General features: G+C 45.6%; 1 protein-coding gene across 1 annotated transcript in view; it reads left to right on the forward strand.

Moving 5' to 3' along the window:
* Positions 1-3,574: 3,574 nt before the first annotated feature.
* Positions 3,575-12,412, forward strand: part of LOC111272123 (uncharacterized) — a 33,648-nt gene continuing 24,810 nt past the window's right edge. Inside the window, exons 1-3 of the mRNA XM_022853367.2 lie at positions 3,575-5,302; positions 6,968-7,106; positions 10,107-10,522. Of these exons, the coding sequence (XP_022709102.1) occupies positions 7,039-7,106; positions 10,107-10,522 (484 nt within the window). The 5' untranslated portion in view covers positions 3,575-5,302; positions 6,968-7,038. The remainder of the gene's footprint in view (positions 5,303-6,967; positions 7,107-10,106; positions 10,523-12,412) is intronic.

Consider the following 12,412-nt stretch of genomic DNA (forward strand, 5'->3'; position numbering starts at 1 on the left):
CCTAAAATTCCTTATTTACTTGTCCTCTCGTGGCACTGGCCTGTATATACTCAGACGCATTTACTGGTCACAAATCTTTTTTAAGCTCACTTTCCTTCTCTTCCGCGCCCTTGAAGTCTCTCAATAGGCCAGTCGGTATTCATATTGTTTTTAAAGAATTGAGCCATCTTCTTTTCCAATTTCGTTGATTTTACTTGTTTTCTACCGCTCGTTGCGTCCTGGCATATAACACCTAACGATGCTTTCGCTATATAGTTCTTTTATGTTCGTGTAAGTGCTACAACGGCTGTCGGTCAAATTGTGCATGTTCTTTCACCTATAGGTATTGCGGCCACAATACCATCCCAGCGCAGAACGACCCTACGTACTTAAAGGATATAATCCAATGGCGCCCCAGCGCATCCACGGTTTATGTAGGTCGTGTTTGAACGAGGATCGTCGTGCTGAGAAGCGACCCCTACGATGCACGTTACTGGTTTTCTAAAGCAAACCACAAAACTACAGTCTACAAAACCACTTATTGTGTCCGCTCTTTGCGCTGGAAGACTCAAGCAAAAAGTCGATGCTATGACTCAGACCAAAATCACGGTGTCGGCGTTAGCCACCCTTACACCGATACAAAATAAAACCCATTCGGCACGGCCGTAGCGTCGGTCGGCGTTGTCTCATCATCAACGAGCTGTTCTGCTGCCAATCTTCCAGCTGTTTTCCATCGTAGCAGCTTTTCTGCATGATGCCACGAAAGATACCTTCTACACGTCATTTTCGTCTGCTTTCTCCGAATCATCATTAGAGCTCTTTATCATTATAGGCATTATTCAACGAAAATTCGGCTAACCGGCGAGACAAGGAAACCAATGGCCGTGACCAGCCTCCACAGAGTCTGCTAGGGGAAGGCGAGGTCCTAGGGAAGAAGACTGCTATTCGAGCCGGTGTTTTTGTTGCTTCTATTGCTGTTACGATCACCACACTAACAACAACAACAGTATCAGCAACTGCATTACAATCCTAAGCAATAACAGACAGTCTCAAGCTGCCTTTTGCTTCCTTGTAATATAAAAACGAGAGTGATAGAGAGAAAGCAGGGGAAGTAGAAATCGTAGGCGAATGCTGGACAACGGCCAAACGCCCAAGCATAGTGATTGACGGACCTACTAGCTAACTGGAACAATATCGGCACTATGACAGCAGATAGCACGCCGCGGGCCCCGTCCCGCCATAAGCCCACCAGCCACAATTTCATGGTATAGAACCCCTATAGTGTCCTGAGAGTAGCTTGCACCCAGTATTTCCATCCTGCTACTACTACTATTATTCTACTACAACCAGCGGATTCTGCCATTGCGGTGCTCCGCTATGGCCCCACATTGTCTCGGCTAAGGACCAAGGCACAGACGCAGTGTCATAGCGAAATCGAGAAACCTGAGTTGAGAAGTCAGGATAACGCCGTACAGCAACAATGGCGAAAGGAAAAAAGACAGAGAAATGGACGGACAGAAAAGGAAGGACCTAAAGTGCTTCTGCTAGTTGCCCCTTCGTTTTGTCCACGTTCTACCCGCCCGTTTTCTGTTGTCTGCCCTTCCTGTGTCTGCCTGCCCATCCGCCTCACCCCTTCTGCGGTTCTACGTTCAACTGGACACGGGCAGGACTCTATGCCGCTGCTACTGATGCCGCTTCGGTTCTTTCAGCCCGTTCAGGCCCTTTCTCAGCCTATTCCACTCGTTACAATGGTCGACCCGACGGAACGTCCAGGAAGCTCGTAGGAGGTGACACAAAGACCACTAAATCATCGCAAAATCAGCATCCCACCACGACCGGCATCATCGCCTCGAAGTCATAAAAGGAGAAACAGTGAGTCGCTGAGGGGTCGAAGGGTGATGCGTAGGGGCGTTAAGGGGAAGCTAAAACGAGCTGAAGGAGAACGGGTTGCAGCAACCCGGAGGCAAAGGACGACAAACTATGGAATAGGAAGCTCTTGTCCAGAGAGGACGAAAAAACAACATCAACAACGACGCCTATCTGCTTGCCGGAAACATGGTCCAGAACATAGGCAACTGATGTCACGATGGCGAATCCAACTTGTATCTCGCTAGCTACATGGCGATCGCAACAAAACGCACAGGTGCTTTTTTCTCTCATAACTAGCAGGCTATAACGGTCGCAGAAATAGAAACGGCACAAGAATCGACTAAGTGACGACAGACATTTACTTTTAAGGAGACGAAAACCGTCGTCTTTTTACAGCATAATATGTCTAACACCAAAGCATTTCTCTGGAGCCCAAGCGGACAACAAAACACGGGGCATCTCTTAAAGCTCTAAGCAGATAATAGAAAAGTCTAAGACAGAAAAGGCAGCTAGGCCAAGTCGTCTGGATCTTTTCTCCAGAACTGCTCCTATGAGCTTGTGGTATTATCCTAGTTTCGATCGTCCTGCTTTGGTGTTTGTTGCTCCAGAAGCATGGGCATCGATTTAAGTTTCAGAAGCTCCCGCAAGTCGCATTGCATTGGTCTCGGAGGCCTGCGACTCTTATTTTCGTTTTCTTTTTCTCTCTCTATGTATTTTATTCTATCTAACTTTCTGCCTTTGGCTCTTTATTCCAGCCGGTTCACAGTCTTTGACCGTCATTGTGCGTATAGCTGTAGCCCTTGGAGGATTCCGGCAGAAGTCAGTTTGTAGTCTGCACTTCGTAGTTTAGAGGTGGCTCAAAACTCGCATCAAATTTATCTGTTACAGAAACATCGGCAGCAGGGCCAGCACGACGAAATAACACAACGACGGTGACCAGCAGCATCTGTTACTGCCTCGTACTACGTGTATCGGCATTATCCTTTTTCCTTCTCAATAGTAATCCTACTACGTCGTGTATTTCTACTGCTCTGCGCCCACATGCTGGTGGCGTTCCCTTCCCCACGGGGCGGGACGCCCTTTCTCTCTTCCATTCCTTGTGTTCCCGCTCAATTCCCGCTGGCTTCCGCCACCACCGCCTGTTCTGCGCCAGCTGCCTATTGCTGCCGTTGGCGCTCATCGTTCGGTCGGTGGTTTGCTCGCCTGCTACCCGTCAGCTACTGGCAGATCCTCGTTTCCTCTGGTCTGCGTTGCGCTCTTCCCACTACCCCAAATTCCCGGCTTCGGTGTTCGTTACTCCTATTCGGCTTCTCGTTTGTGTGCTCCCAAGCACCCCCTTTATCGAACCAGTCCAGCCGAACCACTGCATCCGTGGCACTGCTGGCCTGCTCCCTGCTCGGTTTCCCCAGCCCAGACTTTCCGCCTGAACTCACGTCCCGCTAGGCTTCCTAAAAGATTCTCACCCAGAAGCTGTGTTCAATCCGCGCCGCTACCCGCCGTTGCCCCTGGCTGACTCCCCTTGCCTCTCCCTGTCGCCCCTTACCGCTCCCCCCTTTGTTCGGCTGCTCCCGCTCTTCCTCTTATAGCAGCAGCGCTTTCGTCATTGAACAGCCCCCGCCGCTGCCTTCGTCGCCTGCCTGCTTGCCTTGATCCTGCCTACGCGCTTTGCGGCGCTCCCTGCTCCCTTGCTGTACAGCAGCAGCACTCTGTCTGTGCAATCCAGAGCCTGCCTGGCTAGCTGGGTGCTCACAAAACTCTCGATGCCCTCAGTGGTGCGGCCAGCTGCTGCTGCTACTGCCGCCACCACTATTCTTCCTGACTGGCTCCCTTGGCTCGGCCGCCATCTTGTTTTCTACCCCGCGGCTTCTGCTGCTGCTGCTGTTGGAGCAGCACATCCACTGGATTGGCTAGGACCGTCGAGCGGCGGTATGTGCAAAACGGCAGAGGAACCAAATCGAGGAGTGGTACGATTGTCAACGGCACAGCACCGATCCCAGTAAAAGCCGCATACGTACACAGACTGATAAACACGCACGCATCATGCAGTGGCAGCGTGCTAGGTATTGTGAGACGAGAAAAGATCGCCGCTCCACGATATAAAACGCTTCGTAGAACTACCCCACTGTCATCTTGCTGCCACCGTCGTCGTCAGCATCGGAAAACCTTAGCCGGAAAAATCGTTTCGTCTATGTCTGAGAAGCTTTCGACGAGTGAAAGCCCAAACGAAGACGCGTTTTACCTTACGTCAAGTTGACGAGTGTTTTTTTAATTTAAGGTGCAAGCCTTAGGTCTCCCTCTTTGTCCGACCCTGTGTGCCGACCCTGTTCGCTGAGGGATTTTAGACTTTTTCGAATAAACCCTTGATCTATCGTACTGTCGTGGTGTATCACTCTCGTTCGTATCGATTGTATGGTGCGCAGATACTGTGTACAAATGAGTCCCGTGCTCCGTATGCTTTCATGTCTATCGCCGGTGGATATAGAGATAAGCACACTCGTGCCGAATGAAAGGTACCGTGACATTATTATTTTCGTTAATTCGTAGTCGACGTTTAGCGACATCCGTTGGTCTGAAAAAGGGTGAACCGCTGCTGAAGCGAGACATCACGGCACTGCCGCCGCTGTTAGTAGACAACCAACCGTGTACGTCCATATCGACGTTTGTTTCTCGTTTGACAGCAGCGGTGAGCAACTTATATCAAACAGACCAGTCTCAATTAATATGCTGCTAATGACTGGAAAGTAATGAGCGTGTAAACATATAGAGTGGGCAGAGTCTACTCGAGTCGAGACGGTGATTTATTGGGAACGAGGAACGGAAAAGGAGCAATGAGAGCAGGTAACGAAACGCTCCGTTATGTTCATAGGGTTCCTGCTGTAGGGGGACTGCCCACTTCGCTAACAAGTGCTACAACGAAGCTTGCACAAAATGTCCTCTGCTTGGAGGACTACCTGATAGCTACGGCCACAAAGACAACAGCTAATAATTTTTTAAGAAAGCAAGCCTATAGAAAGCCCGGTTCTTTGTGCTCGTAGAGGCAGCATTCTTGACACAGTGTCGAATGGCGCAGGTTTCTTCCGCATCTTCATCATTGGTGTTGACTAGTTCTTGTCGTTAGTGGATAGTGCGTTACGTGAACTGATTACAGGTGCGCCGTATATTGCCGTGTTTGATTGACACTGTGCCCCTTGAATCTAGTTAGTTATGCCATGGCCCGCTGAGGACAGGCGAGTACAAATCGTGGAGTATATAAGGCTTCAAGACTAAAATAGGCAATAAGTTTAAGCAAATCGTGGGTGTTGGTAGATGCAGGACACTCGGTAGTGGCGTGCCGTTGATCTTCTGTGAAATTCATCATCTATAGGAAAGCCTGCAGAGAATCCTGACAACGAATCACGGGTGCGGTGTAGACCCGCACGACTCATGGACGTCAAGCATGTGGGGTGAAAGCCCGGTAAGTATTAGCTCGTACAGATTTGGTACAATTAGGCTACATCTCACTAATGTTCGCTTCTGAATGCCGACGCAATGCAGGACCGAACCTTACATGTTACAATGTTTTGGATGGAATTACAATCCATATGATGGTACACCACTTTTCAGAAGTCAATCCTTTTGTCAATCTGTGTTAGTTCAGAGACGATGATCACTCTCTTCGCTCGTGCGTTCGTCAGTGCGCTCGTACACATAGATGCAACTGCCAACTCCAAACAAATCGTTAACTTCTCGCTTAACTTAGCGTTGTTAGCGTCTCGTGACCCGCTGGCAGAATAGCGAGCGTTTTTCTCTGAAACGGCAACCTCGTGGGGTTTGTAGCTTGTGAAAGTTACTTAATCGCTTTCACTAAGAGTGAAAGTTCCTACGTAGGGTCCGTACAGCGTCTGTGTCGTACTACGAACTGCCTTCGATCACCAATCGCTACCCCTATATAGGTTTCTTGCTTTCGTTTCTTACATTTATAGTAAAACAGACGAAAAGGCCATCTAGTGCGTAGTCTCACTTTTTTTTCTTTCTCAGGTTCTCTTTCTATGTGTCTGCCCACCTATTGGCGCTCTGATAATTTCCGATTTGTAAGCGTCATTAACTTTTGATAGTGATTTTCCCATACACTTCATCGCTAACACCGCCCCATCAGCACAAAGATCGGTAGCCGGTTGTCGAACTTGGCGGTGGCAAACGACTTTAATTGAACCATAAGAGTTCCCAGGACGGCTAAATTTCCGCGTCGTATTCTAACAAATTTCGAATAACTAACGTCGATTGAACTCACTTAGACAGGGGCCACTGTGGTCGACGAGACATTCTGCTGTTGGATGCAACGGGAATCGAACAAATGGGATAACATGGTACGACACGGCGAAACAACTCCGACTCCGGGCCGCAATGGGCACGACCCGTGCGCGGAGCCCCCAGGCAAATAGGAAACGAGTTATTCGATCACACCACTTCCTATCGCTACCGCCAGCTTCCAACGCTGGACGAGAACCACTTGCATATAATAACATACGCATAGAAAGAAACCTGACATAAAATGCAGATTGCTCATGCAACGCTAAAAATCTTCACGTACAGGGTCTGGCTATTGATGCGTGAGTCTAATTGTGTTTGTCTCTGGTGTGTATGTGTGTGTGTGGGTGTGGGTGTGTGTGCGTGTGAATGTGAGTATGGGTGTGTGTGTGTGTGAATGTGAGTGTGAGATCCAATTTTAAGGCAAGAAGCCCCACTGATCTGGGGTTATGCAAGCTGAGTGAAATCAGAATGCGCAGATGTAAAAAAGTATCTACCGAGCGTTGTAAGCGACATCAACAGGATGCGAGCGTTTATCGCAAATAAGCCGAGCAGAACCGCTAATACGTATCTATATGTATGTATACATATATGCACACGGGACTGCCTCAACCAGTTGAAAGATGGTACCTGTACGCTAGGTCCAAAACGCCGCTGGTTCAAATGTAACAGCGCGCATATGTACACAATAGGTGGAGATAAGGAAAAGTATATATAATACACATACATCCATATACATATATGCATAGCTAGAAAATTTGTAATTGGCTCTTAATTGGCGCCTTTATAACTCCATCCTATCAAATCAATTTCTTTCTCGGTTACGTTCTAGTTGTGATGCTAATATAGACGGCGCAGAGGCGCTCATAGCGCCGATAAGCCGGGCCGATATCAAAAATCAACATGCCCCCACCAGGATCGCCCCAGGTGGGCAACTGGGTGTCAGGCCTCGAATCGTCTACGCCCTCCAGGTAAGTAGTAAAAAGTGGTATAAAGCTGGGGTATTAGACACAGTTGCAGTAGAAACCAGTCAGTTTCGTCTCTCTTATTATTATTATTGTGAAGTTACCATAATGAAAGATGCTTACCGCAAAAGATATTAGGCACAACGGAAGTTCGTTTGCAATCAAATAGTGCGTTGAGCTCAAGTAGCATAACGTGAAGCACATCGTGTTCTGTGTTCTACAATCTTCTGATAATATGATCGTATATCCATTTCTTCATTGACTGCTAATGCTGACGTCGATTTGGGACATGCGGCGTGGTCGCTCACCGCTGATGAATGATGGCACAGTCATCCTTTGCGCCTGTTCTTTGTCCTTGTATCCCACCTGTGGCACGGCAGTTTTTACACGCTGGACTTTTACTGCTGTTGCTATCTTTTCCACATAACTAACAGAGGACGCTTACCACTAAAATGGATGGCATCTCATAACCTAGAGGCAGACCTAATGTTTGACGGATCTGCTGCAGGAGACGAAGAAGCTTCGATAAAGGGGCGAGTTTGGCTTCCCCGCTTGTTCAGTGGGTGCTCGCTGGATGAACAATGGGGCAGCCCCACCAAGATAAAGACCTAAGTCTCCCGCCGAATAAAGCCGGTACACGATAGTGCTCAATAGGAGTTCCTGTTTTGTAGCTAGTGTTAGCTGCCATGCATGAAAAGAAGACTGGAAGATATTGCACCATCTAGCAGCATTTGAAAGAGCACACTAGCACTTCACACCAAACGGAAGACTTTCCACTCAGGAATCTCGTAACGGTCGCAGCAGCCGCGGTAAAATAGGCCAGGTCTTTGTCTCTCAAGTCGGTATGCCCGCTCAGTATCGGCTCCAAAGAGCAAGCCAAGACCCAGCTGAAGGGACTAAACGGGGCAGGGCTAGTCATCGTAGAGGCGATGGTGGTAGGGAAAAAGCAATTTGTCTCACGATGCAGTCACAGTCAACGCAAAGTTGGAGCAACGTGGGGCACTGAAGCGCCGGGGATGGACGGAGTGGAGTAAAGGGATTTAGCTGCTCGATTCGTTTGGCCCGAAGTGGGTTATGATAGTGGTACTGGAATCCTTCAATATACGTATGATTCGTGGAGCGAAACGATAGAGAGAGCTTAGAGAGTTCAAACGTTACCTACGAATAAAGCAAGCCCTATCCGAGCCAAAGCAAACAGAACCGATCTCCTCAGTGTGTGACCGGCTAGGAGGCTCTTCGTGTTGAATTAAGGGCTTCGCGGAAGACAAAGCGGTGCTGCACGTAGTTTCGTAACAGTAGTAGCAGCAGCTATTGTAAAGGAAGTAAAAAGCTTGTTTTGCCCTTCGTTCCCCTTTCTCGGCGATCCACCATTGGACTATGCTCTCATCCATGATGAGTGCGATCGACGATAAGCATACAATGACGACGATGAGAACGACCTCTCAAGTGGGAAGAGGCTAGCTCTCTGAAGGATAAAGTACTGTTGCAACTTCCCACAGTTACTTTTTACTTGATTGTTCCGCAACTTCGGTTTTTTCTGTTTCTAACTCGATTGCCCCTAGAAATGTTGCATTGCGCTCTTACGTACCGATTTTATATGCATTATTAGATTTACATCACTACGTATGGTACGTGTATAACGTTAGTTAGACATTGCCTGATGTTTAGAATATTGAATATACCTTGAATTATAGAAAAGATTTGCTGTTTAACAAATGAAACATGCGTATGTTATTGGTTCGAAAACTAATGCTTCTTGGGAACGCCCAATGTGAAGGAGGTCTTGATTTGCGTCGATGCTGCTGACTTGGAACAGAGCGAAAAGCGCGATAATTGCAAAAATCGGTCGTTTGCCTTCTACATGTATGCACATATGCATCTATATATATATATATATATATATATATATATATGTATATAGATAACTCGTTGTTGTTTTTTCTGCCAGTTCTAGAGTATTCAACTTCTATTGAAACTTATGTCCCTCTATGTTTGGCAGACGCAGAGATGGATTCATAGGCCACTTAAACGTGTGCGTTAATGGGCAGTAATGCCTACTATCAGATATTTGCCCCTCTTTTCGCCAACGAATAAACTTGAACTCAACGTTGTCAATTGTAATAGGCCGAAAACGGGGTAGCCATTGAAATACGCCTGTAAGCGCGCTTGCCTTTTTGTACTTCCGACATTTCATTGCGTTACAAACAGCAGTAAAACATTGTACGCCACTAATGCGATATGAAAAAACAGTTTAGTTTTTTTTTAAGATAATTTTAAGCTGTGGTGTGCTTTTGTATATGGTAAGAACTTTTATAAATGTATTTTTCTTCCACTTACCAATTGCGCTTTAATAGAGAATTAATAAGATGCAAAACGACAATATCCGGTACCCTTAAGTAGGACGCTTAACGGTGTTAAATTGTACCGGGACGAATAAAAGTGCCTCTATTATCGCTGTGTACCTATTAATTTACTCCTCAACTGAACTGCTTCGGTCGCTTTCTTCCCGAAAAGGCTGAGGGTCTCTTTAAAAGTCGCTTAACAATGCCGTATTCGCGTGGCCTATAGTAGGCTTTACGGCTTTATTTCTACTTGTTGTTCTGAATTGTGGCGATGCCAATTCTAAGCAAAGATCCGTACATCCGACTTTGGGTGGGCGCCACCTTGGGCTCTATGCGATAGCAAACATCCAATTCACGACAACGTTGTTTTTAGGCAGTATCTGATGAATATAAAAAAGCAGAAATTATAAAAGTAAGTTCCCTATATAAACGACGTTTATTTCTATTCTTTTTGCCTCTTGCATCCTCCGTTCCTACATATATATATATATATCTATTGACGTCACCTGCTTTATTATTTTTCTTGCTCTGCAATTGTTTTCATTTATTGCCGTCATCTTCTTTTAATTACAGGTTCGTCTGAATCGTTTCGTTCTAATTTACTTTTTACGTACGGCTTCGTGTGATCCTGATTCTTATCTGGTCTGCCATTTTCAATTTACAGCCCTATCGGCGGAGGTCTGGGTCGTCGAGGGGGCCCACGAGGACGTTTAGATGACTCTGAAGAGTCGCTAAGCTCTGGCGGTGGACGAGACAGCGGCGCTTGTCCCTCGAACGGTTGCGGGAACTGGCTCCTGCTTGTAACGACGACGGCGCTCCTCGCTCTGACCGTTTTGCTTGTCGCCAGTTTTCTTCAGCTCATCATGGCATCTGGCCATCCTCATAATAATTACATCAATAACGGCGGTTTGATTCCCATCCCGCAGATCAGTATTGAGACGATCGTGCAAAAGGTGGCCGGCTGGTTCGGCAGGACCGCGGACGACCCTGACAGACCCTTCCACCAGCATCCGATGGATGGTAATAACATCCCCGATGATTCCAACGAGGACAGTCGAAGATACCTTCAGGACCGTAGGCGTTAGTATTACTATAACCAAAGCATCAATAATTCGATAACTGCGGTAACGACGGCTATATGTTTACACGATATTTTGTAAAAGCAATAAGATCTAATAACACGCTAACGAAAACAGCGGATGAAAAGTTCGAAATAAGGCTATAAAAACTGAAGCCCATAGAATCAATATATCGAAAATAGACAGTTTACCCTACACCGATACCTGCTTGGTGGAGTCCTGAACTATATATATATATATATAACCCGCTTCAATTTGGTTTATGAAATTATTGTTGTTCGAAGTATTTTTCTGAACTCGAACTAAGGCTTTGCCTTTTGCAGTTGGCGGCATGACGTCTAAGCTACGAAACGTTATAACTGGTTTCTCTCGCTATTCTCTTAATTTTGTCATATTTTTTTTGTTATAAAAAAATGCTCATTTTAAAAAAATAATAAATAAAAAAATTATTACATGTCGAGTAAATGTTTTCTGCTGAGTGAAACGCTCTGTCCAGTTCAGTACGATATTCACCGTCGTTACAACTCCATAAATTGATTACGAAAAATTAATTTTTAATTTAATTTTCTTTTTTTTTCCCTTTACTTGATAGAGACTGCTAGTAACATCTCAGCAATGTGACGTTGCAACAGCACTCGCAGCTGGTTACAAGTTCGATCGGTTACTCTGGAATGGAGTTTAGCTTAGGGTCCGATCAAGGGCTCGGCTTCCCCACCCTTCGTTAGCCCTTTCATGTAACAATTTAGAGTTAAAAAGGATCTAAATCAATATTACGCTCATACCAGTCGGAAATTGTTTTCAATATAAAGTGAGTGTCTGTGTATCTTCTACCTGTGAGCCTATGGGCGCGCCATATTTAGTTAAGGACCTAACAGGCCTCGAATTTCATTTTTATTTCAGGTTCCACTTTCGTACCTAATGTCAATGATTTCATCGCAAATGAATACGACAGCTGTCATAAGCTGGCCTCTTACAGAGATTTTTTATTCATACCCCACCCGAAACCGGTTTCCACACTCGGTTCTGGCTGGTTTTGTAATTTTTTTCCATTAAAAAAATCTACGGAAGGAGACACCCAGTTCTCTATTATTACCGATCAACTAACGTCATATATTATATTTGTTAAATATCTACTAATTAATAAAAAAAGAAGTGCTCGAAGAACTTTTCAAATTGACGACGTTAACGATCGATCCCGGCTAAAACGAAGTTGACACTTAGCCGCTTGATTCCTTTATCAGGTTCTGCCATAATTTTATCGAAAGCTGTATCATCTATACACCTTTCACAGAAAAGAAAAAACAGATAATAACATATACAGAAATCTTAGCTATACGGTGTCTGTGAAGCCTTTTACGCTTTGGTTACAGTAAATTAAGTCATAACAATAGCACGCCGACTGTAGTCGAGTCAATAACAACTGTAATTAAAATATCATTGTATAAATGCTGATCGTATAACGTAAGCCGACGACGTACTTGTAAAAGCAGACTGTCTTGAGCTTTGCATCCGAATTGATTGATATGGGTAAACCTTGTTGCTTCAGATTGACAACTCCCACCAACAGGAGACGAAAAATCTACCTACGTTCAATCCTGAATTTAGAAATTTATCGTTTAAGAAGGACAATTGCAGGTTTCGTTACGTTTTTACTTCCGTTTATACTACTTTAGTTAAGCATTGCTTCAAGTGGCTCGCTCCATACATCCAGCATTAAACGAATTATGTCTGTCGACGCCAGCTTTTGAATTTGGACTACTTCAGGTGGTCTCGAAGTTCTTTAGAGAAACGTAGTGGCACAGCAAGACACAAAACAAGCTAAACGATTATCAACTTACGCAACCTTTGCTTGAATTGGATCGCGGCACACCTCATTGCTCTTTCGCTCTCT

This window comes from Varroa jacobsoni, unplaced genomic scaffold (assembly GCF_002532875.2).
Source record: "Varroa jacobsoni isolate VJ856 unplaced genomic scaffold, vjacob_1.0 contig01624, whole genome shotgun sequence".
Classification (NCBI taxonomy): domain Eukaryota; kingdom Metazoa; phylum Arthropoda; class Arachnida; order Mesostigmata; family Varroidae; genus Varroa; species Varroa jacobsoni.